The following is a 27,819-nucleotide window of genomic DNA, read 5'->3' on the forward strand; positions in this document are numbered from 1 at the left end:
TAATTCAAGCCTCGTGCCTGGAGAGCCTTTGCAGCAAATTCATAAATTGTTCCCCCAGACACGTGAATCACATGCCACCAGGAGTAGGAAGAATGTTGCATAATATTTCTGATGAGTAGAAGATGAGGTATAAATGCATCATTAGGCATGTTTCATGGGAAGGAGGAGAAAGTAAAAAAATTTTAGAAAAGGAATTGTGTAGGTGGTTCTTTTCTCACTCAACAGAGCTTTTGCTGTATCTGAAATGAGCAGTTAGGCGATTTGAGCTAGTTTTTCACTAGGCTGCAAGCCTTAAGGTAGGAAAGATTGTTTTAGTTTAAACATTTGTTTACATGAATATCTCAGCTTACAGATACATTTCCTTACCTAGTAAATTTCAGAGGTGCTATTTATTCAAAGGAAATCAAGGCTAAAATTTCCAGCAGAATCTGGGACACAGATAGACGAAGTAAACCACACACAGTTTGCACTATAGAACTGCCATCGTTATGGTAGTGAGGCCATGTGCATATTACTATTGCATATACAAATGCATCATACTATTTGGGAAATTGCCTATTTGATGATTCCTCAGAATGGAGTACAAAAATAGTGCAAGGATGCAATGCTCATTGTCTAAGGAATCAAGCCCATGGGGGAAAGAAAGACTAATGTTCATTACCAGAAACCAATATCTTTCTGAATTTCATGCTTTGAAAACATAGAAAAATATTCCAAAAAGACAAATTGCTTTTCCTGAAAGCTGCTGAAAATGGAAATATCATCGAAGGTCTCAAAACAAGGAAATGAAGTCAGTGGCTTGTGCTATAATGTGAGCCATCCTATGCTCCTCCTGCCTTACCTGCCAGCCCCTCTCCAAAGACTGATGATTGTAGGACAAGAGAAGGAGGTGATATGGAACCATGGAGAGAAGGTCAGTTGACGGAGAGAGTGGGACGTGTAGATTCCATTCCCCCACCACAGCTCCTTTAATTTGATTTGTGTTTTCTACAGGGAACACCTCTACAAATTTACCATCCCCTCAGTGTAACCAGGGACCGTAATAACAGCTAACAGAGCACTTATTATGTGTGTCAACTTTTGTTCTAAGTAAATATATATACACACACGACCTCATTTCATTTCTTACTAATCCTGTGAGAAATGGTAGATAACATTATCCCAATTTTCCAACTGAGCAAACAATCACAGAAAGGTTAACTAACTTGTGTAAGTTCTTATAGCAAATAACACTGGAGGTAAGATAGGAACCCGGACTTAGAGTCTATGCTTTTACTGACCATCCAGTGCAGCCTCTCTGACTATAGCAATAGTTATTACGGTAGATTATATTATTGTTCCCAACTATTCATTCCCTCACTCTACAAGAGAATTAAATGTACTCATTCATTGCCATGAGATTTCATGCCTTTGGGGGAGAAGTATACCTGCTTTCCCATTCCCCATTAATGGCAGTGTTGGTCACATGACTTTGGTCAATGGAATATCAGTTTGTCAAGTTCCCACAGAAGCTTAAAGAACCATCAGGTATTTCCTACAAACCTCAGTCCTCAACCTCTCTCTCTCTCTCTCTCTCTCTCTCAAGCTTTCTTCCCTCTCTCCCTCTTTCTCTCTCTCTCTGCTATAAATAAAACAGGTCCTACATAGATGTCACTCCATCTAAAGTTCAGCTGTTGACATGTAACAGGGACTAGAATAAATGTTTGTTATCTTAATTCACTGAGATCTGGGGTTTACTTGTGACTGCGCCACAGCTGGTTACTACAGTAAGCATCTCCTTAGTGCTGATAGGAGCTGAAACAAATTCTCTGATCTTAAAGTATAACACATCCTTCTACAGAATTCACAAAGGTCGCTAGTGTGTAACTGGGTAAACCAAGAATCTTCACATTTTTTTAAGGAAAATATCATGACTCTCATTCTGTAAAGGGAAAAACAGATCTCAGCTTAAGTGGCTTGACCAAAAATCAAAGCATTGGTATTACAAAGCCATCTCCAACCCCCATCTATCTGTGTGATTTCAAAGCACAAGTCTTTCTTGATAGCACATCACATCCTCTTCCAGGAGACAGAAGACCACAGAAAACCTGTATTACCTAGGGAGAGTTTGTGACACTGGAGTTTGAAAATTCAGAATCCCCAGCCTGAGCTGGAAGGACCCCTAAATTGTGAATGCGTCACAGACTATGTTCTCCTTACCAACCTAGACGACTACAAATATAAGTTATGCTGTTTAGAAAGAACTATCGCTTCCAACTTCACCTGGTTATGCTTTATAAACCTATATGTCACCATGAGAAAACCACTGTCTGTTTTATCAGTATTAATCATTTTCTTTTACGAGATCTCATTTATTTGGGTCTATGCTCCTTCTCCCTCTGAATACTGAAAGACAAAGTATTACCCTTTGAAGATTATAAAACCCAATTGAACTCAATGGTTCAAAGTTATACAAGTGAAAGGTTGCTTGACCAACATAGAAATCGGAAAGTATCACACTCTTGTTAACTATCAATGTCCCAAGTGGACAGTCTCCATGGCAACATGGAGAAAAAAATGTATGATTGGCCAACTTGCTTCATGGAGTATAGAGTAGTGCAAATTAAATTAATTTCCCAGGCAATTTAAAAATAAAATGGAAAAGATACTTGGTTTTTCTTCCATTTTTAATGCTAACTTTTCATTACCTCTCTCTTCTCTCCCATCTCCTTTTTCAATATAAGCTAAATGGAGCCACCAAGGTTTTAGTGGGTTTGGGTTGTGTTTTTAAATCAGACTCCCATTTAAGACTGAGGAATCTTGAAAATGTATTCACTCTGCATTTTTAAAAGTCCATTCCTTGGCTCTGGGGATTTTTATTTGAGTCACGATAATGTCGGTTGTGTATATAACGCACATCTTTACTTTTCTCTTATGACAACGGCAAGGTACAACTAGTTTTACTTGTGAAGTTTTAAAAGTAGGAACTAAACTGTTAGAAACATTCAAGGAATGAAAATAGATTGTTGCAGATTATCCTGCATCTCCCTTTGGTGAATGGGTCAGACACTCATTTCATTCAAGTCTTTGGTCCTTGTATTTCCGCGCATTTGTTAGAGATGGGGAGCCAGCAACAGTGTCTTCTGGAACTCAGCTTCATTGCCTGCATAGCACTGACCGGACTTTGCTGCCAGTGTTTCATACCCGAGCAGCAATTTTCTTCCATAATTGGGCAAGTACTTTACAAGAATCTGATGTCACCCGGGAGTATTGATATTTTATCAAATAGGCTACCCAAGGGCAAATTTGTCAGAATCTGTATCTCCTGATAATTCATTGATCCTGGAGAACCTAAAATGTGACATATTGAGAGGCTGCCTGTGACTACAAAGGCTGGAGATGGAGGAAGAGAGCATCATTAAAAGGACTCACAGGACAGACTCATGGCATTGCCTTTAAGGTGAAGCCTATTCCAGGGTGATGGCCTTACCCACTGCTGTGCCCCCAGCGCTGGATGAACTTGGGGGCGGGAGGGCTGGAAGCTCCAACTGCCACCTCAAGGAGGCCTAAGGAGGCAAACATAATCAAGGGGGAGTGGAGAGATGTCAACCGATAGCAAGGTGGAGTCCAGGAAAAAATTCATATATATTTAAGTAGCTCTTAAACTGGAGCAAGCCAGAGGCCAGACCGATCCACAGTGGCCTTATCTGTAAAATAAAGGTGTTTAAGTCCAGACCTCAGACCTTTCTTCTCTGGCATGCACTCTCCCCATGGGCTCTCGGGGATTTAAATCAAGCCCTCAACAGCACCCTTAGTTCACTTCACCTTAATAAGAATTAAAAACATTCTTCAGGAAGAACCTCTCATAAGGAGACTTCATAATAGTAAAAAGAGCTGCTTAGTGACAAGAACTATTCAGGGATTTTTCTGCTCAAAGTTCACATTAAAAGAATAAAATGTTATTTAAGCCAAAATTGACTTAAGCCAGTGGATGTTTTTTCTTTATTGAGGTAGCAGACACTGCTCGGGGTGGGGCGGGGGGGGGGGTAGAGAAAGAGCCTGTGAAGGAAGGGAAGGAAAAGCTCCATAAACAGCTATTTCAGAAGACGCTGCTGCTTAGAGTTAAAAAGAGTTCGTGAATGGGGCGCATGGGTGGCTCAGTGGGTTAAAGCCTCTGCCTTAGGCTCAAGTCATGATCTCAGGGTCCTGGGACCGAGCCCTGCATCGGGTTCTCTGCTCAGCGGGGAGCCTGCTTCCCTCCTGCTCCCTCTGCTTGCTTCTCTGCCTACTTGTGATCTGTCTGTCAAATAAATAAGTAAAATCTTAAAAAAAAAAAAAAAAAGAGTTAACGAAAGGTAAGCCCCTCAAAATCCAGGAAGCTGTGGAACTCACAGTGACGGGGAATACAAACTCATTCAAATCCCAAAGAACAGAATGACTTCAGTTGACCTCTAGGTAGCAGGCAGCCAGGTGTAATACATCTTTTAAATAATCTGATGTATATCTTGGCTTGGAGGAGCGTATTTAAAATTTTTTTAATATTCAGTATTAGGTTTATTTTTTTTTTCTTATTTGATTAGAAGATTACTGGCATGTTAGTGAGATCTCAGAGTTTGGAATAAGCTATTCTTTGGTTTGCATTTTAATTTTACCAATCACGGATCCTTCAGAGACCCTGTTTCTTCATTTCTAATATGAACATGAAAGAACTACCTACTTCACACGGCTGTTGTAAGGATCTACAATAAGAAATATAAAATGCATAACACATCGTAGGTACTAAAAAACGTCACATTTGGGAAACTCGTTCCGTGTTTGCTGGGTTAAAATACGTTAAGTCGGGGCGCTTCGGCTTGGGTCGTGCCTGCTTCTCCCTCTCCCACTCCCCCTGCTTGTGTTCCCTCTCTTGCTGTCTCTCTCTCTCCCTTTCAAATAAATAAAATCTTTTTTAAAAAGTTTGTAAAGTAGGTGAAGCACCTTACCCAACAAGGTGCCTGTGTAGGTTAGGGAAAGATGTTGTGTAGCATCAGGCAATTTTGAAATTGATGAAGTAGAACATAGAGCTATTGTTATCTTATTTCGGCTTCTGCGCCTGCTGTGAGCTTCCGCTGACACGTGGCCCATTACACACATCCTGGGTCGATTCAAGTCTAGGAAAGGAGATTTTCCTCAGAGTCTGGCATCCAGGAACCCAGAAGCTCTGGGGAGAGGTGCTATATATTTTGCTGAGTGGATGGGCTTCCTGAAAGCACTGTGTGAGCCAAATATGTAATAGGAGGTCTGTGTCCCCCTTCACAGGAGTTTTTAAAACACTGTCTAGAGCCACAGAAATCGTTCCACTTTGTTTTTCGCTTGGTTGTGTCTCGGAAGCCGTTATGAAAGTCTGCGAGAACAGCAGCAAACATCATCTTCTCAGGCATGCTTTTGCTTCTGCTTTGAATTAACAGCAATCTTGGGTTTCAGTTCATTAGAATGTTCTGAATAGGGATAAATTAATTAATGGATTTAACAACCGGAATCAGCGTGCCCATACTTCAAAAGGATTGCACTTTCTTTATGCCTCCCAATTCTCATTAGGAAAAACAGGTCAAATGGAGACAAACTAATTCAACTCAATTTGTCGCCTTTCAGCTGCAGGTCTTCTAAGATTGTAAAAGCTTACACCTATACTGATCGAATTTCATGTAAATTTATTGAACTATCAAATTCCTCACAAACTACACTGTAATGAATGCCTGAGTACATAATATGTTTAATTTATACAAATGCTGCTTTCAGAAGGCCTTGAACAGTTTCACCAAGATTATTAGTCCTCAACACAATCTTTTGAAGTTGGGAGAGATAATAAATTACCAAGACAGAGGGTAGCCTTGAAAGAAATATTTTTCTCATTAAAAGTGAGTTAGGAAAATGGTGCCACTGCTATGGCCAGCAGTCTGCAGTTCCATAATAAGCTAAATATAAAATTACCATGAGACTCAGCAAATCCATTCCCATATGCATACCCCAAGGACCTGAACACGGGTGTTGACACAAGAACTCACGCACAGATGTTCATAGCAGAACCTTTCTCAATAGCCAAAAAGGAGACCCAAGTGTCCATCAACCGATGAATGGATACACAAAATGTGGTATATCCATACAATGGAATATTACTCAGCCATAAAAGGAACAAATATAGCACATGTTCATATATGCTATAATATGCAGGAAGTCATTATGAAACTTTGAAGTCATTATGCTAAGTGAAAGAAGCCACCTATTGTGTCATTCCACTGATGTGAAATACCCAGAACTGGCAAATCCACAGATACAGAAAACAGACTAATGGTTGTCAGGGCCTGTGGGGTGGGAGAAATGAGGTATGGTCTTTTAGTAGGTACAGGTTTCATTTTGAGGAGATGAAAATATCCTGTAACTGGATAGGATAACTGCACAACATTGTGAATGTACGAAACATCATTAATGGTCAATTTTATGTGTATTCTACCACAATTTTTTTAAAAAGATATTTTTTAAGTAAGTTTGGTTCTCATGTTTCTGGAAGGGTATCACGACAAACCTGCCTGAAATCTAAGGGGTATATTAGACAGTCTCATGGTTCCCTTCCAATGTGGTGTTCCAGAGAAATAAATGAAGCTCAATTTAAGTAAGTCCTGTTCCATGAAGTGAGCTTTCTCCTTCTAGGCCTAAAGATCTCCTAAGGTTTTGGGCTCCTGGGTGGCTCAGTGGGTTAAGCCTCTGTTTTTGGCTCAGGTCATAATCTCAGGGTCCTGGGATTGAGTTCCCCATCAGGCTCTCTGCTCAGCAGGGAGCCTGCTTCTCTCTCTCTCTCTCTCTCTCTCTCTCTGCCTACTTGTGATCTCTCTCTGTCAAATAAACAAATAAAATATTTAAAAAAAAAAAAAAAAAGATCTCCTAAGGTTTTAAATAAACTATCCTGACATCTCCCATTCCTGGTCCAATTTAGGGGCTGATGTAATACCTAAATAGAGGTATCCTACTGATGATGTATCATCATATTATCATCATAACCCTTTGCTGATTCATCTCCCTTCCCCACCAGATTCTAAGTTCCATGATTGAGCCTTGCATCTTTTTCTGTGGTCCTTGCACTCGGTCTTGATACATGGGAGGGATATCAGAAATTACTCTACCTCGTGCATTAAAATGACAACCACACAGTGCTGCCAAGTTATTAACTTGGTAACGCACCTAATCATCCTTCACAAAACAGCCTGTTTCCCTTCCATGAACTGAAACCACATCTTTGCAGGACAGCGTTATATAAGAGAAGTGGTGTCTTAAGACATAGCTGTGGTTATACTATTTACTACCTGGTAATTAAATGTATCAGGAGCAACATGAGATTGTTGTGACTTTTGTTGATGATTCCTTAACTTTTAATTCTTTGAAAATGAACCAATGACTGACTAAACTTCATAAACTCAAACCGCTCCCAGGCTATTGATCCTCATAAAATGCCATGAATTTCATGCCCTGGCTAGAGCAGGCATCCCTAGGAACAGTTTTGTGATGGTTTGGAGAAAATAAGAGCTGTGATGGGTAAGACCTATGTTCATGTCTTGACATTAATGTAGAATAAGAGGTTTACAGGGGGAAAAGGGAGATTACTTAAAAGAGTTAAGATAACAATTTTTTTAAATACGGAGAAGGCATGGCTTTTACTGGTGTCACCAAAAATGGGCCTCAGCAAAACATTGGTCCTTATTTTAGTTACTGCTCTGTAAGGCCTACTGTTCAACTATTCTGAAGCCAAAAGTCATCATTTCCAGCAGCTTTCATTGGACCTAATTGCCTTATGGTTAACAAGCCAATAAAACGAGTTAACTTATTCAGTACCTAGACAGCTATATTGCAAACAATTTGTTTTCAGTGGTACATCAGGAATAGACTAGATTATCTTTTTGTTTTTATTGTTGTTAGTTGGTAGAAAGCTTGCAGCTCAATATTCAGCCCATTACTTACAAATAATGAAGACTTAATATTTCAAGTACTGACCTTATCCTGGTGTCAACTGTTGGCCCTGTTTTATTTTTCTTCATCTCACTTTTTCATTTGAATCTCATTCTCCACCTTTACATCATGCCTATTTCTGTAGGTTGACATTAAGTCTTTTTAAAACAAGTTATTTCTTATGCATAAATAGATGAGACTCAACTATGTCTTAAATGAATAAGGGATTGAATAAACAACTATACTTTGTCATCTTTTCCTTCTTCTTTCCTTCCTTCCTCTACCACTCCCTCCCTCAATCTCTTCCTCCCTTCGTCCATTCCTTCCTTCATTCTTTCCTTTCTCCTTTCCTTTACTCTTTACTAAGGACATTGATGAAATCTTAGGGATATTCATTATTTAAAATAGGAAAGCCATAAAGAGCAAAAACATAAAACAACAAAATGCAAACATCCTTATCTTCCACATTCTTTAAGACAAAAATCAAAAAGCAGATTTTCTTAACTTTAAAATTTCATTAAAGAGGGGTGCCTGGGTAACTCATTGGGTTAAAGCCTCTGCCTTCAGCTCAGGTCATGATCTCAGGGTCCTGGGATCGAGCCCCGCATCGGGCTCTCTGCTCAGCAGGGAACCTGCTTCCTCCTCTTTCTCTGCCTGCTCTCTGCCTATTTGTGGTCTCCGTCTGTCAAATAAATAAATAAATAAAATCTTTAAAAAATAAAAAATAAAAATTCATTAAAGATGTGGAAACCTGCATTTCCTTCCGTTCCTCAAATACGATTGCTTCAGTTTCTGTAGAACTGTTCCAGATTCTACCCACTGAGTTTCCTAAACAAGTGGGCAGAAATTATGAGCACGCATGGTATCTCAAAGTAGGCCAATTATCTTCATGAACTTATAGAGTTATTTAAAACAACAACAACAACTGATGTGTGACTAAATGCAACCACTCACTGCCCTTTGCTGCTATGTCTGTTTACTTCTACAAAAAGAAGTCATTTTCCCCCATACTAAAATTGGGGAGAGTGAAGGGGTTCGAAGGAATGGTATAAGAGATTATCTTTTGAGGTCATTCACTCTATCTAAAATCAATAAAAGAAAGAAAGAAGCACACTTACATTATTTAGAATGTGAAAGAACTGAAGTGGTTTCCTTGGAGGCAGTATGGGGTCCGGATAGGGGTACCATTAGGGCACTGACAGTGATCTTTTGCGTAAGACTTTATTATTATTTTTTTTGTATTACTTGTGTCATCATTTCCAGCAGCTACTACTATCATAAAAGTTAAATTTTAGGGTATCTTTAATGGCTACCCTTGTTCCTAAAGATAAAGTCTGAAACCCAAAGAAGAGTGTGAAAGGCCTGTCATCACATAGTGCCCTCTTCTTACTGCTTCTGCCATGCGGATTAACAGCTTCCTCCTTCTTTCCAAGTTCCAATTACACTGAGCTTTTTTCACCTCATCTTAGTAGATGATGACTTTGCTCACTGCTGAGACTTTCCATGGGCAGTTGTTTCTACCTAAAACTGCTCCTTCTCGCCCTTTCCCAGCCTTCTTTTGGCTATGCTACTGGAAACTTTCCCCCTCTCATCATTTAATCTGGATTAAATGTGCCTCCTAGCTGTTTACTCCCTTAGCACTCTGAATTTTCCCCTACCACAGCATGTATCATCTTGTATTATAATATTCTACTGACTTATCTGCCCCTTCATCTAGAGTGTAAGTACCCTGAGAAGGAGAAGCCCGTCTTTCGTGTTCGTCCTATGTTCAGCACCAAGCGAGATGTTCATTTCAAAGTGGATACACAAGACATACCTAAAAGAGTGCTTAACAGCCGGTAGGCCCAATAAAGTTAGAGACAGGAAGAAAGGAAGAGAGGGAGGGAGAGGGAGAGAAAGAGAGAGAGAAACAAGGGCATTTGGACCATTAGATTCGTGCTGTTCATTGAACTTAAGGCAAAATTATAAGGCACAGAGAATTTTTTTTTAATTTCTTTTCAGCATAACAGAATTCATTGTTTTTGCACCACACCCAGTGCTCCAGGCAATCCGTGCCCTCCTTAATATAACCCACCACCTGGTTCCCCCAACCTCCCACCCCCCGCTTTTTCAAAACCCTCAGATTGTTTTTCAGAGTCCATAGTCTCTCATGGTTCACCTCCCCTTCCAATTTCCCTCAACTCCCTTCTGCTCTCCATCTCCCTATGTCTTCTGTGCTATTTGTTATGCTCCACAAATAAGTGAAACAATATGATAATTGACTCTCTCTGCTTGACTTATTTCACTCAGCATAATCTCCTCCAGTTCCATCCATGTTGCTACAAAAGTTGGGTATTCGTCCTTTCTGATGGAGGCAAAATACTCCATAGTGTATATGGACCACATCTTCCTTATCCATTTGTCGGTTGAAGGGCATCTTGGTTCTTTCCACAGTTTGGCGACCGTGGCCATTGCTGCTATAAACATTGGGGTACAGATGGCCCTTCATTTCACTACAACTGTATCTTTGGGGTAAACATCCAGTAGTGCAATTAAGGCACAGAGAATTTAAGTTTAGTATCTTTTTTTTTTCTATTCCCTTCCCTTCATCAACTGTTCACAATAGACACTCTAAAACTCAGTATTATTTTCATATCACCACCTAAGCTAAGTCACATTTAGGAATCACGGACAACATTGTATATTGAAAAGTGATTTTAAAAACATTAGCTTTAACAACTATCATATGATCTCCCTGATATGAGGAAGTGGTGATGCAACATGGGGGCTTAAGTGGGTAGGAGAAGAATCAATGAAACAAGATGGGATTGGGAGGGAGACAAACCATAAGTGACTCTTAATCTCAAAAAACAAACTGAGGGTTGCTGGGGGGAGGGGGTTTGGGAGAAGGGGGTGGGATTATGGACATTGGGGAGGGTATGTGCTTTGGTGAGTGCTGTGAAGTGTGTAAACCTGGTGATTCACAGACCTGTACCCCTGGGGATAAAAATATATGTTTATAAAAAAAAATTTAAAAAAATAAAATAAAATAGAAGATGTGTACATGGACTTTCATACAAAAAAAAAAAAAAAAAAAAAAAACCACACATTAGCTTTAGACGATAATTAAACCAAAGAATCTTAAAGATCATTTTGATCTCAACTCCTCACTTTACAAATGAGTAAACTGAAGCCCAGAGACATCAGTAAGTCAGGAGCAAGTTCAGCTCTGAGATGACCCACAGCAGAATCTCCTGGTTTTTCAAATAGCACTTTTTCCAGGAGGTAACACCACCCACTTAGGGAGGGTGACATCATGGGAAGCAGTGGGAGGGTGATACTTCCAAAATCAGCCAGGCAAGCTTTCTTGCTGCCCTCTTGAATTTCAACAGCTTCAAACAACACCAACCTCAGAAGGTTGTTGTGGGTTTAATGAGCTCTTGGCCATGGCAACACCCAGATTATAAACTGCAAAGCACTTGGTTAGCTGGAAGGGCTTGGGGTAAATCGGAAACCATAAAGTCAGCGCAAAAGCTGGTAGATTCCAAAGGACATTGGTCATGGTCCCAACAACTTGACAATCTCATCTCAAAACCCAGAGAAGTTCCATTGCATGACAATTCCTAGGAATCCTGTAGAAGTTTAGAGACACTAGCATCCTCAGTACCAACTGAGAAGCAACTCGGTTCCAGGCTGTTTTTTGCTTGTTTGCTAAACTTCCCAGATATAAAATTTTAAGTGCTGATGAACAGTTGGCTATGTTTTGCTGCCAGTTCACTCCCGAGACACTTTAAGAAATTATTTCGTCCCTACTTCTTTCAATTGCTGAAAACTAAAATGACTTCTCTGACAGAATTAGATAGGTAGTAGGTTCCTTAGGCATTGGGATATCCTTAATAGAGTTTAAAAAAAAATTTTAAGTTTATATGAGCAAAAATCGATTTGAATCGGGCAGAATCCAATCTAGCAGACAGAAAGGAGCTTCGAGGAGCTATAGAAAATGAAAGACTTTTATAGGCAGAAGGGAGTGTGAACAAGGAAATTACACTGGGCAGAAAAAGTGGGTTGGTTATTGCAAACTTACTTTTCTTTCAGGGTTGGTAAGGGTCTATCAGGCTGATTACCTGATAGTGCTGATCAGGCGATTTCTGACTGACTGGTTTAAGATTGCATTTCTGGGAACACCGAAACTGTAAATCTCCGTGATGTGGTGCTTAGCATAGTTTGGGGCTTGTTGTCTTGTTTTTAACAAGTGTGAGAATGAGATTTTTTTCAACAGTCAGAACCTTTATTGTGGAATTCCAGAATCTCTTCCATGGGGTTCCACAAGGGGGTTCCTCTCAGATAAGTCTTCCCCAATATGCCTTAATTGGTCTCCTATTGCCCAAGATGGGCCTTCACTAAAGGCATGTGTGAGACACTTAAGCAGCTAGTTGGTGTCTTTGGAGTCCTTTGCTCATAGTTTCCGGTGATATCAGACTTGCAATCAAACAGTGCATCATGCTGAACCTTTATCCCAAGAGATTGTTAAGTGTGTCCGCTAGAATGCTCCAGAAGCAAGAAACTGAATGCCCAAATAAAAGAGGCTTAAGGGGCACCTGGGTGGCTCAGTGGGTTAAGCGACTGCCTTCAGCTCAGGTCATGATCTTGGGGTCCTGGGATGGAGCCCTCCTCCTCTCTCTCTGCCTGCTTCTCTGCCTACTCGTGTTTTCTCTATCAAATAAATAAATAAAATTAAAAGAAAAATTTTTAAAAAGTGGCTTAAAAAATGGATCTTTTTCAAAAAGATTTATCTGAGAGAGAGAGCATGGGTGTGCATGAGTGGGGGGAGGGGCAGAGGGAGAAGCAGACTCCCTACTGAGCAGGGAGCCCAACACTGGGCTCTATCCCAGGACCCTGAGATCATGACCTGAGCCGAAAGCAGATGCCTTACCGACAGAGCCACCCAGGGGCCCCTAAACAATTGTATCTTGTTATTGTCACTATGTCACAGGTAAAAAGCCCTAGGGAGGCAGTCTGAGGGTTGGCTCAGCTATTCAACGATGCCATCAGAGACACTGCTGCTTTTCATCTTCCTATCTTCCAATCTTCAAAGTGTCCGTATCCTCTCCCTCGTTGTTCACAAGGTGGCTGCAGCAGGTGCCGCTTCACCACCTCAAGTTGACAAGGTTCCTAAGCAAGAAAGGAAGAAGTAAGGAGGAAGAGAGCTTCCCTCCCAGTTCTCCTTTTGTAAGGAAAGCACATGTTTCTCAGAAACCCCCCAGCAAGCCTCCCCTTATGTCTTTTTGGACAAAACTGGATTCTGTAGCCAGAGGGCCTATGAAAAGTGAAACTGTCATTCTCAGTCTCTGTTTTGGAATTGGGCTTTTCCAATAGGAAAGGACAAGCAAAATGTTTGTTGGGTAGGCTGTTGGAACAGATACTACGTGAGAGCATTCTAAGCCCTTCATGTCTATTAGTCCATCAGATCTTCACATGGGTAGGTGTGATCATTACCATTTTACAGAGAAGCAAAATCCACTTGGAGACAGGAACAGAGCAAAGGAGTGCAGAAGCCCAGATTCGAACTCCATCGCCTGACTCTAGAGGCTGCACTCCTAACTCCACGTTACACTGCTCTGGGCCTGTAGTGTCTGCCACAGCAGGTAATCTGCCAGGCTGCTTCTAGAATCTAACACATGAAAGGACTGAACAGTGCTTGTCTCCCTCTGAAGTGCAAATGTGACATTTCCCCTGGCTGCTGTCACGTATGGGTGAGAAGAGCAGAGAGGCTTCCCAGAGCGACAAGAATTGCTTCCTGTCATCATCAAGGCTGCAACAGCTGGGGCTGTGATCAGGGCAAGGGCTGGGGCCAGGAGAGTCCACTTCATGGCTGGGGCCACTGATGGAGTCCGTGACCCACTGGGCTTCCACAGGTAGCAGAGAGTCTGGGTGAGTCAGGGTGAGTGATTGAAGAGTCCAGTTCCAACAGGCAGGGTTAGAATAGAATGGTTTCTAAGTTACAGGGATGTTACACAGGCCACTTCCACTCTCGCTTTTCAATGAGAAGAGTGAGTGAGTCCCGAAGAGGGCAGTGTAATTTGTCCAAGGTCCCCTAGCTAGTTTATGCTGGTGGCGAAGTCCTCAAGGACATATTCTCTGGCTGTCTCTTGCAAAAAGCATCCCTCCCACTTTATATGTGCTTCTGTTATCATTTCTGTTACACTGCTGCATTTATCCATGTGTGCCTGGGTCTCCCGCATCACTCTGGAAGGGTCTGGGTAGTGAGCCCACAGCCAACCCTGGGCCCTAATCTTGCCTGAGCCGCCTGCCAGCTGAGTGACCTAAAGTCGTATAACTTCTCAATACTCATTCTCCTTCCTCTCCAAAATGGCAGAAACAGTAATTCCGACTCACAGCGCTGTTGAGACAATTAAGTTTTAAGCTGCACGTAGCACTGTATGCCGGGCTGATCTGGGGTTTGGAAAGGCGTGGTTATTATTAATTTTGTATCTCCGTGGTGCTCACGCCCAAGTTTGGCAAATCAGTGTATCAATCAGGAGGGGAGACGAAGAGTCGGTGTCCTCACAGAGGGCAGGCAGCGCAGCATACGAGAGACACAAAGGTGCGGTGAAGAGAGGGGCAGGCACAGGCAAGGTCTGAGTCCCCGAGGGTGGGAAGGTCACGTACAACAGGGTCGATGAAAGAAACTCACAGGAAACAGAAGAGCCTTCGCTCACTCAGTCTCCCCAACCGGTCCCAGCACTCTTCCGTTTGGGCTCCTCGTGGTTTAAAGCAGACAGGTTCTCTTTGCACCGTCTTTTTCCAGATAGAGCTCAAGAATTCGGTTTAGCTCACAGAGCTGGTGCCGAAGCCAAGACTCACTCCCCAAGCCAAATGACTCCGAAGATGTGTTCTGCCTGCCTACAAATCACACCGAGGATAACACGCAGCTCCTGGCCTGACGCCGGGCACAGGAGTGGGGGATCCCAACATGCTGGTTTCATTAGCATCCTTACACCGCAGGGCTCCGCCTGCCCCGGCCGCGCGGGGAGGACGGTGGCCCTGATCCTCCTAAGGAAGCCGGGCCGTGCCCTGACCCTCAGCCTTCACCAGAGCCGGCCATCGGGAAGCAGCAAGAAGGACACAGCCCTCTGGGAGGCCGTCCGGATCCAGGCTGCTGCGAGGGTGTGCAGCCCTCTGAGTTAAAGTGGCCGGGCCGGGTACCCGGGAGACAAGAACAGGAGGCCGGACGCAGAGGCGGGCTATTAGGTCCCTTACTAAACCAAACGAGACTGAGACAAAGTGAAAGTTATTTAAAGCTTTATTTTATGATAAGTATTAGAAATCAGATTGATCAGATTGAACGAGACTGAAACAAAGTTAAAGTTATGCAAAGCTCTATACTATGCCAAGCATTAGAAGTCAGACTGACCGGTCAGGGCCACCTCCGAAGAGAGCGACCCCTCCCCGTCTTACAGACTACCTTTTATAAAGCAAAAGTCCGGCCACACATAGGTGGCCAATGAGATTGTAGTCATGTTAGGTCACACGCAGGTGGCCAATTGAATTACAATTTACCCTATAGTAGCTGTTTGACCTAACCTATTAGTCTGATCAGAACTGGTGCTCAAGTTTGGTGCCCAGACGGCAGGGTTTACATTCTTTGGTGGTTAGGGAAAAAGTATGTGTGTTTCTTACTGATTGGATGTTTCCACCTGGCCTCGCTCGTCCTTGTATTCTGGGTTCTGTTATCAAGATCCGCCGACCTGGCCTTGTATTCTGGGCTCTGTTATTAGGAACTAGCTGACCGTATTTTACTGGTTTCCCAGACTTGCTTCTAAGTAAGTTTCTCTGGTGGGAAGGGGGCAGGGTCAGTTTAAGTTTTACTGCACAAACAACAAAATGGCTTTTAACCAAGATGGAGTCGCTCTGGCTAAATAGGTCCTTACACGGGCAGGGAGGCAAAGGCTGGGCACTGACCTCTACTCCCCCATAATCCTCCTCGGTAATCACGTTGCCGAGGGGCAGGTGCAGTGGCGGCGGCGGTGGTGGTGGTGGTGGTGGTGGTGGCGGCAGCAGTAGCGGCATCGTTGAACGCATCAAGAGAGAAAGCAGCTGGCACTGAGGGCCTTGTGCCAGCCGGAGGCCAGGAGGGATTCCGGCAGTGATTATATAGCGGTAAATAAAGATAGCTGATGGCTGCCCCGGGGCCCCGGACCCTGCCTGGAAAGGGACCAGGGGAGATGGGGTTCTTGTGATGACAGTAGTGTAGACTCAGCCATCATGGGTTCTCTCCGATCTGTCCCCAGACTGAGCGCTCCAGAAACACCTGTTCCGGCAGACATCCTCTGGCAAGCCAAACAAAACGTGGACTCGTCCAGGCCACCTGTAAAGGCATTTAATGCCTAACAACCTATGCGAGGCTTGTAATTGTCATAATTAATTTGGCACCTCTTTGCCGTTAGGCCCTAACCAAGTATCATCCTCTATCTAGAGAAAGCCCAGTTCCTGCTAACATGGCTTTTCCCTCCATAATGAAGGCTGTGAGAAATTGTATCATTGGAAAGCAAAACAAAACCTTAATAAGGTATTTTCCTCGCTAAGCTGTTTAAGTTGCTCTTCTTTGGGGCCCTCTCTACCCACTGTTGATAGGAACGTCTTACTTTCTTTGGCTTATCCTGTTACTGCTTCCCTGTTGCATAATTGAGGTTATTATTTTCTCATTTTCCCCTCCACTGGCAACAGTTTGGTCCCTTCTACGTTGTATTTCCTTAGGATGCCACACTGTTGTTCTAGCTTATTTAAACACTCTGGAAAGCCAGGAAATGTAGCCATTTTAGACACATCCCCACATCCCCCAGAAAAGTGTCCCTGCTGTTCTTCCATGTGCTACAGCAGGACCAGAATTTAGTAGGCGAACAACATATAACCGAGTGCCACTGTTACAAGCAAATAGTAAAACAATCTGGCTTCTGCTACTTTTAAAAAAAGAAAAAAAAAAAAAAAAAAGGAAGGCATGTCTTATGAGAACAGAATTCACTTTATGTGGGGAAACAGGGCAAAAACATTGAATAACAGTAGTGTCCTGTGTATCAGGCTCTCATCGAATCTCAGTATTAACAGCGAAGATCAAGATCAAGGCCAGTCCCACTGGTTAGGGCTTCCCCAGAGTAGAGGCTTTTGAAACAAAGAGTTTCTTGTTCAGTTTCTGCATCTGTCACTCCCCAAAGATACAGGGATCCACAGCTTATCACTAGAAGATAGGGAAGGAAAGTATCGACCGAAAACTTTACAATAAGCCGATCAGCACTTTTATATCTGAAAAAGGGAAAAACAGGGATCCATTTACAGAAGTACTCCTTTAAGTTTCTTTTGAGTTCTGATAGAGCACATCATCACTACAATCGAATTATTCATATGAAAACTAATCAGTGTTGGCTTCTCTGTAGTCAAGGAACAGAGCTTATAAAATGATTTATCTTGAGTATTTTATAAACACAGAACCACAATTTATCAATATTAACTTTAAAAATGTACTTGAGAATGACTGCCCCAACATTTTTTTTTTTTTTTTAGCGAGAATATTTTTCAAATTTTCAAAGAACAGGTCACAAAGAATTCCACCAACTCTTCAGAATTTCTATAACTGTGAGGGAGAGACATATAGAAAATCTATTTTACAAATATAATTCAAGAAATCAGTCTGATATTTATAAGCCAAGAGCTCATATGCAGAATTTCTCAAGAAATCCAGAGGCCAGATAGAATGCCAACCACGGCTTAATTGACAGTGTCCTGTAGGCTGAACATAGTAATACCTTAGTTTTACAGAGGAAAGAAAGTACCAAAAGCCTTGTATAATTCACTTCTAGTGGAAAAAAAAGAAAGGATACATTAATTTTTTATGAATATCACTTAGGTATGCAATTATTTTCTTATTAATTTTATTTTGTGCATTACAGAGGCAGTACTTTTAGGGTAAAGATAGATATTCTAATTCAACATGAATCACCTTAACTCCTAAAAACTGAACAAAGGAATTGTGTTAGGAATCTTTGGGGTACAAGTCATAAAAATTCAACTGAACTGCCTTAGGCAGAAAGAGATTTCTTCAGGAGGATATTAGAATATTTTCACGTATCCAGATGACAGCAAGCACTGGGATTTTATGCATCTCAACCTCAAGACAAGGCAGATGATCTCTTTCCATGACTTCTGTGCACTCTGGGGCAGTTTCCACCTACTCCACTGCAGCTGGTACTTTCTCACATGTTGGCCACCAGCAGCTTCCAAGCCCCTCATCGCAAGGCTTCTACCAATCTCAAGCCTTCTACCAACAGGGAATACTCATCCATTCCCTTAGTTCTACTTCAAAAATTTGTAGAACAAGCTGATCAGTCTGTCTTGATCTGCGAGACTCTATCTAAGGGAGGCAGGGCATACCTATTGGAAGACTCTTCCCTAAGGGTATGGTTAGAGTCTAGGTAGAAGTAATTCCCAAATAAAAACTGGGCCGGCGGGGGGGAAGGGGGTGGAGAGGCGGAGACACTGAAAGCTAACTGGACAGACAAACCAAGAATAATCAATAAAAACAGGCACAGATTCTAAAAGTTCAGGTAATGCCAGCAAATTGAAGTAGCACAAGATAGAAGGCTAAAAACCAGACTTAGGCCTTCTTCATTGCATTTTTTCCACTTGAATTTCCCAGCCAAAACTATGACTATATAACTTTAAAACTTGATAATATACCATTTTCTCTCTCCCTTCTCTTAAATGCTTTCTGTCACTTCCCAGCAGCATCTAAGTTGTTGGCCTACAAACTGCCCCTAAAATCTTAGAGCATCCATAATGTTACTATCAGAATTGTTTTTGGAGTTGTCTGTGTTGTTTTTAGGGTTCAGATCTTGAAGTGTGCACTTCCTTATTCCAGATTCCCAACGTTATGTTCAGAGCTTTGAGATTTGGATGCAATTTCCAGTTCATACTCCTTTTTCAGTCGTTGCATTTTCTTGTTTAAATCCAGTAACGTTTTGGCCAGCTGGTGGTTTTGGAAACGCATTTCCAGCTAAAAGTTAGAAAAAGAATAAGGATTTTTATTAGCCTGAGATAACAGATCAGATGAAACAGCTCTCTGCACAGGAAAAATAAGGACTTTGTGGGAAAGGAAAATAAGATATCAAAAAAGATGTATTTGTCATCTGATTCTCCATTTCTGACTGTTTGGCCTGGCCATAAAACTGACTTTCTATGAGACAAGGTAAAATCCAGATATACAAATTGTTTTTGAAATGGCCTTGAAATGAAAACAAAAATAGCTGACGCACAAAGCTGTCCACATGAGAAATTCCTGTGCATGGAAGGCTGTTTTCAAGCAATGGCATGTGATCTGCAATGAAATCATTTATCTTTATGAGCTTTCTGAGCTACAGGAGAACTAACTGCCCAGGGCCACCTGAGCTTTCAAGATCTGGGCCCATTTACTTGATTACTTGTCATTTCAAGTTTTTAGGATTTTAAATGGTCTCCCTGTCGAGCAAAAACACTTAATGACACCTTAGAGGCACATGTACAGTTATATGTACTTATATAATCTAACAATTTCACTCTAGAGTGAAATCTGTTATACAGCAAGGCTGATTTATACCCTCCTTCAGTGGGGCTTTATGAAGGTCTTCATGTATTAAAAAATAAATCTCTAGGGCAGTTTACCTAAAAGATTGCCCAACAAAGCTTAATGCAACATAATCTTTGTTATGCAGTTGAGAATAATTAAGTATTTGCAAATTTCTGTAATTAGGTCTTATTTAATACATGAGGACCCTGTTCTCTGCCTAAAACCCTTCATCACCTCATCAACAGAAACCTCGCCAGGATGAACCAGGGTGTTCTGTGAGTGAAAAAGCAAATACTGGTCCTCCCCTCCCCCACTTGACAAAGTAAAGTCATTGGATAGGATTTTCTTTCCGTTTTCCTCTGCCACATTTGTCTTCATTCTTCAGCACCTGGAACCACCTTTCTGAGAGTAAGAATTTGCAAAGAATAAAGCAAATGCACATAGAGCAAATGAAGAGTAACAACACAACCACCAGCACAGAAAGAGCCCCTGGCCCAGGCCTCCAGGGAGCTTCAGTCCTCCAGTGTGGCAAAGGTTCTCTATGTCCTGCCCTGCTCTTCCAGCTTCCTTTCCTGGCACTGGCTCCACACCACCCTTACCGCCAGCTGCCCAATTGTTCTTTATGCACGTCTTACATACAATTTTTTATTCACATTTTACATACAATTTTAAGTATATGGAACTCCTGAAATTCACTCACCGACCCTAGAAATGACTGCAACCTATTAAGACCAATCCTCACAACAAATAACAGCATAAATGACATAAATAGCAACGTCTCTAAATTAACTGAACCTGTTCATCATTGTTCCTTACACGACGACGACCCTAACGCACAATACACGGACATACATGTATGGTTGTGGGCGGATTCCTACCGAAGTCTGGTTACAGCCTTTTATCAGACACTGCTTCTTCTAGCAGTCATGGTGTTAAGGTAAAGAAAGCCTCCACACTCTTCTGCCTCTTCCTCATGACCAGTCATACACCATGGTGAAAATGTTGACCAAGATGTTGACCAGGGCCTATAGCCCAGGAACAGAGCATCAGTGTATGTGTGAAATTCCCTGACTCCTTTCTGGAAAAAAAATTTTGATTTTTTTTTTTTTTTGTACAGTCTTTAGGTAGTTTTAATTATCCTCATAATAAAAGCCATTGAATAGTATCTATGCTGTAGGTCCTTTATGTAGTATTATCTCATGCAATCCTTACAGCAATCCTATGAGGTTATTATCTGTATTCTACAGATGAGTAAACTGAATCCCGGAGTTACTCATTACCATTCCTAAAGTCATAGGGCCAGTAGGAATTAGAAGAGCGTGTGCGTCTTAACAAGGGAATTTGAACCTTTATCTGTTGGGAATTTTATTCTCCACCTGCTCCCCACCCCCACAGGCAACTTTCTATATGGTAGAAAAATACAGAACACGTTGGGGAGGGGTTGGTTACGGGGGTCTTGGGCGTGTCACGAGCAGACTCCGCCCCGGGCAGGTGTCAGCACCCCGGGTCCCGCGAGCCCCCTCCCCTCCCCTCCCCACCCTACTCCTCCCAGATGGCGCTGGGGATGTAGGCGCGTCAGCACCGTGGGGGGACACGAGCCGGCGAGCGGCCCCGGAGACCGACGGCCGGGGCTCTGCTCACTCGCATCTGTTCCTTCCCGGGAAAAGCTCCCCGAGGCCTCGAAAGCCCTCGAATGGCCCACGCGGCACTGGAGCCCCAGGGCGGGAGGGAGGCGACGCTGTGCCCGGGGTCCGCGGCCGGCGCGCGCGCTCACCAGCTCGGCGCGCAGCCCGGCCAGGACGGTCCCGACGTGCGCGGTGCCCGGAGGGTCCCGCGGCGCCTCGGCCTCCGCCTCCGGCCCCGCCTCCGCTCGAGGGCGCCCGGAGCTCCCGCGCGGCACGGTCCGCGGCCAGGCGCGCGCCTGCCGCCGCCTGAGGTCTTCCAGCCGCGGGCGGGCGGCGTGGGCCTCCTCCTGGCGGTTCACGCTCTTGCTGCCCCCGGGGGAGCCGCGCGCGGGACGGGGGGCGGGGGGCCACGGCCCGTCACTGCCTGGGACACCCGGGGGTCCGGGGGCCGTTGCCCGTCCGCGGCGGTGGGAGTCCTCGGAGACGCGGGCTCCCATTCCAGGCACGTACGCTGACCGTTGCCTTCCAAGAGCGAGAGTTAGAGCGGGGGAGGGAGGGCGGGGACGGGGGGAGCCGACAGGACCGGTGGGACCCCTGCCAAGTGGGACGCCGCGGGGGCCAGCCTCTCGCAAGGCGCTCCACTCCGCCCAGCCTCATGTGGGGGCCTTCTTCCCGTCCTTAGCAACAACCGAAGGAGCGGGCCCCCATGACTCCGAGGAGAGATTTGCCCCGGATCACTTTTCTTGCTCCTTGGAGTGTCTCCCTAAAAGGAAGACTTGTGTCTATCCAGGTAGGTGGAAGTTGAGGTACACTTGGAAAGTTTGAGACCAAAGGTAGAATATTTTGTCGCAAAGGCTGCCCCGGTTGTCTTGATTATTTAATACTCCCTTCCTTTAAGATCTTTTTTTTCTGGCTTTCTTCTGGGTTAGGCACTGTGCCAGGCGTTGGGGATTTAAAGTCTAATTAGGCTCCTTACCTCTCTACAGGTGTTGCTCACAGTCAAGTAGGAGAAGCTTGTCTCTCTAAGCTAGAGAGAATCGTCTTTCCCTGTGCCCAGCAGTGCAGAAAGCATTCTGATAGTCAGAAACTCTGTGCTGCTTTTTATATTTGACTCCTTTCTGCCACTTTCGCGTTTACGAAGGGGTTAAAAATTCCCTTTTTTGTCTTGTAAAAGTGTGTTGTCTTATAATTCCCAATTCGGTGTAATCATCTGCCACTATTTCTTATATATCCTCTTTCTGTAAGTATAATCAGCTGCAGCTTCTTGATCTAACGGAGAATTTCTAAAAGGAATAAACAAATAAAACTTTTGTGTTTTCATGAATACAGTTCCCTACCCCTCCAAAAGGTGGCATAGATGTATCCACAATACTCCTATCTTAGTTACTCCTTTGTTTAGTTACTCCTTTGTTTAGTAAAGAACTATGAGTCCCCTGCAACATTCTAGGTCCATGATAGACATTGAAGGCAATAAGGACTAATTTTTATCAGTGCCTACTATGTGCCAGGTACTTCTCTTTCTTTACTTTTTTTAAAGATTGATTTATTAGAAGAGAGAGCAGGGGGGTGGGGCAAAGAGAGAAGTAGACTCCCTACTGAGCACAGAGCCTGTTGTGGGGCTCATTCTACAACCCTGAGATGACCTGAGCTGAAGTCAAGAGTCAGTCACTTAACTCCTTGAGCCACCCAGGCACCCTGGCACTTTTCTTGTGATATTCATTTGATATTCACAACATTCTGTGAGGTAAGTACTATTCATTTCTGCATTTTACAGATGAGGCCAACTTAGGCAGAGGTTAAGCCATATGGCAAAGATCACAACACTGGTTAAGTGATCTAGTAAAGAGTTGCACCTAGGAAGTCTGGTTTGTGCAATAAACCACAGGAACACACCTAGGTATACACTACCTCTTCAAGAATTGAAAGTAGTTGCTCAATTTACATGTTGTGTGAGTGTTCAAACTCCCTATGCTCATAAAATTCAGCTCTACTAAAATGACATAAGACTTGACTAGATAAGAAGGAATTCAGATTACCAGGCCTCTGTAGCTAACTTGCCTAATTCAACACTTTATATAATAGTTTACAACCTGAGCACAATCAAATGTGTATCATTATATACATTGTTTCATAAAGATTCTCTAGAAACACTTGAAGATTGGTTCTACTGGTGAAAATTATAAAAATCCACAAAATCTACAAGGAACCAATAGAGTATATAAACCTGGGAGCTTTTTTTTTGTTTGTTTGGGTTTTTTTGGTGATAGGGATTTCAAAATAAGCACGAGTCAATGTGCAGTATAAATGTTTAAAATGAGTCTTCTGCCATGATTTTTCACTTCTAGATTATTTATTTCAACAAGAAATTCAGTTAAGTTTGATTTAATTCAACAGTGAATGGGACCTATTCAGTGTCAAGCATTATATGTGAGGACAATAAAAAGGGTGAATAAGACACAGTTTTTGCCCTCCGGAAGCTTAGAGCCTGAAGAAGTAAATTTATTCATTCATTCATTCAGCAATATTTATCTAATGTCTTCTTATATACCAAGTGTGCTCAGGCTACAAAGGTAAACCAGAAAGACAAAATGGTGTTTTAAAATAGGCTGGTGTTACCAAAAATTAGTAATTTTCTTCCATAGATTGATTTTTTTCAGCTATGGTGCATCTTGAATTTTACATTTTTTTTTATAGAAATAAATTGAAGCATTGGTAACTTAGAGTGACTATAACATGTAGAGACATTTGAGTTAGGAAATGTACTTATCCATTGGTTTATAACAAAGTATCCCAAAATTTCTTGGCTTAAAACAACAATAAATGTTTATTATCTCTCACATTTTCTGTGAGCAAGAGTTTGAGAACAGCTAAGGTTATGACCTAGAACTTTCATAACATGGTAGTCAAATGTCACCAAAACTACGGTCCTCTGAAGCTGGATGTGATTGGAGCTGGAGGATCTACCTAGAAGGTGTATCACTCACATTGTGGGCACTGGTGTTGGTGGTGGGCAGAAGGCCTCAGTTCCTCTCCTTGGGAACTCTTTACCAGAACGGCTTGAGTGTCCACATGGTATAATGCCCACCCTCCCTTAGAACAGACAGAGCGGCAGATCAAGAGAAATCCAGATGAAGGCTCTTTATATGTATTCTGAACCACATTTTTATGACCTACTCTTAGAAGTCCCACAGCTTCACTTCTACCATATTCTGTTTATTAGATCAAGTCTTAGTCTGGACTACATTCAAATGGAGGGGAATTAGGGTCCACCTTTTGAAGTATAGAATCTCAAAAACTTTGCAGATATATTTTACTTCCATGGGAATACTATGATATGTTACTTATGTGCAAACAATGATTCAAACAACTGCTAATTTCCTATTAGAAAAACTGAAAGCCAGGAGATACTAGGACAATATTTTTTAGATTCAGAAAGGAAAAATTTAACAGATATTTGTATATCCGGTAAAAATATCTTTCAAAGGCAAAATAAACATGCATTGATATAGCAGAAATTAAGAAAGTTTGTTATCAGCCTACCAGCATAACTAGAAATATTGAGGGAAACACCATAGGCTGAGGTAAAACAACGAGAGGAAAACTTAGATGTTTAGAAAGGAATGAGGGTTATAAGAAATTGTAAATGTCAGATATGTATAGATTATATATTATATATATGCATATATATATATGATTCTCATTCCTCTTTTTTTAAAAAATGACTTTTAAGTAATCTCTATACCAATGTGGGGCTCAAACTCCTAACCCTGAGATCAAGAGTCACATGTTCCACCAATTGAGCCGGGCAGTTATGGAAAAAGTCAAAGTGTCGATTGATGAATGGATAAAGAAGATGCGGTCTATATACACAATGGAGTATTACACAGCCATAAAAAGGAATGAAATCTTGGACACCTGGGTGGCTTGGTCAGTTAAGCATCTGCCTTTGGCTCTGGTCATGATCTCATAGTCCTAGGCTTGGGTCTCTCAGTGGGCTCCCTGCTTGGTGAGGAGCCTGCTTCTCCTCCACTCACCCTGATTGTGCTCGCTCTCTGTCTCGCTCTCTGTCTAATAAATAAAATATTAAAAAAAAAATGAAATCTTGCCATTTGCAATTACATGGAGCTAGAGAGTATTATACTAAATGAAATAAATCAGTCACAGAAAGTCAAATACCATATGATTTCACTCATATGTGGAAGTTAAGAAAACAAAACAAATGAGCAAAGGGAAAATGAGAGAGGGGCAAACCAAGAAACAGACTTAACTGTAGAGAACCAACTCATGGTTATGAGGAGTCTTGGGGATAAATGGAGTTATATGTTTTATGTAAAGCGATATGGTCTTCACCCTAAATGCACTGTAAAACATTAAAGGCATATATTTTAAGGCCTAGCACAGTTACTGAAAAATAGTGCAAAGAAATAAAGCTTAAAAAAACTATAGAATTAGTGTTTATGTAGAAAAATCTGGAAAAAAAAAATCAAAAAAACCTCCTAGAACTAAGAAGCAGTTACATCAAGGCTGCAGAATGCAAGGTGAATATATGCAAAAGTTAATCCCTTTCCTATATACCAGTCATGAACTGTAATTTGAAATGTAAAGCATACATTGCCAGTTACCTTAGTACAAAAGAGAGAGAGAGAGAGAGAGAGAGAGAGTATATTAAGGTATAAAGCTATAGGTGCAAGATCTATATGGGGAAAACTAGAAAACTGCTGAAAAAATCAAAACTTAGCTAAATAAATGGAGAGATATTCCATGTTCGTAGATAGGAATACTCAGTATTATCAAGATAACAGTTCTTCCCAATTTGGTCTGTAGAGTCAGTGCAATCCCAAAGAGCAAGTTATTTTGTGGATATAAACAAACTGATTCTAAAGTTTATACAGAAATTCAAAATACCCAGAAAAGCCAACATAATATTAAGGAGAAGAGCATAATTTGAAGACTGACACTCCGTCTATAAAACTTAAATATAAAGCTACAGTAATCAAGAGGGTGCGGTATTGGCAAAAGAATGGTTATATAGGTCAGCATGACGAAATAGCCCAAAAATATACCCACGTAAATATAGGCAACTGGTCTTTGACAGAAGAGCAAAGGCAACATAATGGAGAAAAAAACAGCGTTTTCAATAAATAGTGCGGGAACTGAACATCCATAGGCCAAAAGAATGAATCTAGACAGATTTACACCCTTTTTTCACAAAAATCAACTCAAATAGATCATAAGCCTAAATGTAAAGTGCAAAGTTATAACAGTTCTAGAAGATAAGACAAAAGAAATTTTAGATGATTTTGGATATGGTGATGACTTTAAAAAAAAAAAAATACCAAAGATGCAATCCATAAAAGAAATAATAACCCAAACTTTATGTTAAAGTTAAAAAACTTTCGCTTTATAAAACATACTGTGAAGAAAGTGGAAAGACAAACCACAAGCTGGGAATAAATACTTAGAAAAAAATATACCTGATAAAACACTTATCCAAAATATACAAATTACTCTTAAAACACAACAATAAAATTAACAACCTGTTAAGAAGTGGGTGAAAGATCTGGACACCTCACCAAAGAGACACAGAAAACAAGCATATGAAAAGATATTCATCATAAGTCATTTTGGAATTGCAAACTAGAACAATAATGAAATGTCACCACACACCAATGAAAATGGCCAAAATCTAAAACACTGACAAAACCAAATACTGGCAAGGATGTGGAACAATGGGATTCTCCTATATTGATGCTAGGAATGCAAAATGATGCAGCCATCTTGAAAGATACTTTGGTAGTTTCTTACAAAACTAAGTGCACTCTTAGCCAATGATCCAGCAATCATGCTCCTTGGTATTTATATAAAGTAGATAAAACCACATCCACACAGAAAACTGAATACAAATGTCTATAGCAGAATTCTTTGTAATTGCCAAAATTTGGAAACAACCATGACATCCTTCAGTAGGTGGGTGGATACACTGTGGCACATCCAAGCAATGGAATATTATTCAGCTGAAAAGATATGGGTTATGAAGCCATGAAAAGACATAAAGGAACCTTAAATGCATACTGCTACCTGAAAGAAGCCAGTCTAAAATGGGTGCATACTGTTATAATTCCAATTATATGACTTCCTAGAAAAGGAAAAATTGTGTAGAAAATGAAAAGATCAGCAGTTGCCAGGAGTTAGCGGGGAGGGATGAATAGGCAGAGCACAGGATGTTTAGGGCAGTGAAACTATTCTGTATGATACTTCAGTGGTAGATGCATGTCATTATACGTTTGTCAAAACTCAAAGAATATATAACACCGAGGGTGAACCCTAATGTAAACCATGGACTTTGGATGGTAATGATATCAATATAGGTTCATCAGTTGTAACAAATGTATCACTCTGGTGTAAGATGTTAAACGTGGGGTGTTTATGTAGGTGGGGAGAGACAGGGGTCCTGGAAACTCCCTGTACTTACAGCTTAATTTTTCAGTGAGCCTAAAACTGCTCTAAAAATGAAGTATATTTTTAAAAAGCCATTAGGAAACTAAAATGTTCTTCTAAAAACATTAATCCAAAATGAGACAAGAAAGGGGGTACAGAGGATCAAAACACCAAGGGGACAAACATAAAATAACTAGTAGAATGGTAGATCTAAATTAGATCATA

The 27,819-nt window shown here is 41.7% G+C and overlaps 1 protein-coding gene and 1 long non-coding RNA gene across 2 annotated transcripts in view; one reads left to right on the plus strand and one right to left on the minus strand.

Annotated features, from left to right (window-relative positions):
- Nucleotides 1-18,828: 18,828 nt before the first annotated feature.
- AARD (alanine and arginine rich domain containing protein) lies at nucleotides 18,829-21,653 on the minus strand. Its single transcript, XM_059168833.1, has 2 exons — nucleotides 21,306-21,653; nucleotides 18,829-18,982 (listed from the first exon to the last, which is right to left on the minus strand). The coding sequence occupies exons 1-2, from the start codon at nucleotides 21,651-21,653 to the stop codon at nucleotides 18,839-18,841; spliced, it is 492 nt and encodes a 163-aa protein (XP_059024816.1). The 3' UTR covers nucleotides 18,829-18,838.
- Nucleotides 21,654-21,672: 19 nt separating this feature from the next.
- The window catches only part of LOC131826473 (uncharacterized), a 42,502-nt gene continuing 36,355 nt past the window's right edge, over nucleotides 21,673-27,819 (plus strand). Inside the window, exon 1 of the long non-coding RNA XR_009351617.1 lies at nucleotides 21,673-21,946. This is a non-coding gene — a long non-coding RNA (uncharacterized LOC131826473). The remainder of the gene's footprint in view (nucleotides 21,947-27,819) is intronic.

Source organism: Mustela lutreola, chromosome 3 (genome assembly GCF_030435805.1).
Source record: "Mustela lutreola isolate mMusLut2 chromosome 3, mMusLut2.pri, whole genome shotgun sequence".
In the NCBI taxonomy this organism is placed as follows: domain Eukaryota; kingdom Metazoa; phylum Chordata; class Mammalia; order Carnivora; family Mustelidae; genus Mustela; species Mustela lutreola.

Excerpts from the sequence above, each read along its gene's own strand:
- AARD (XM_059168833.1), bottom strand. The coding sequence starts at position 21,653 with ATGGGAGCCCGCGTCTCCGAGGACTCCCACCGCCGCGGACGGGCAACG. Across the intron at positions 18,983-21,305 it reads CCGGGCTGCGCGCCGAGCTG|CTGGAAATGCGTTTCCAAAA; the intron begins GTGAGCGCGCGC and ends TCTAACTTTTAG.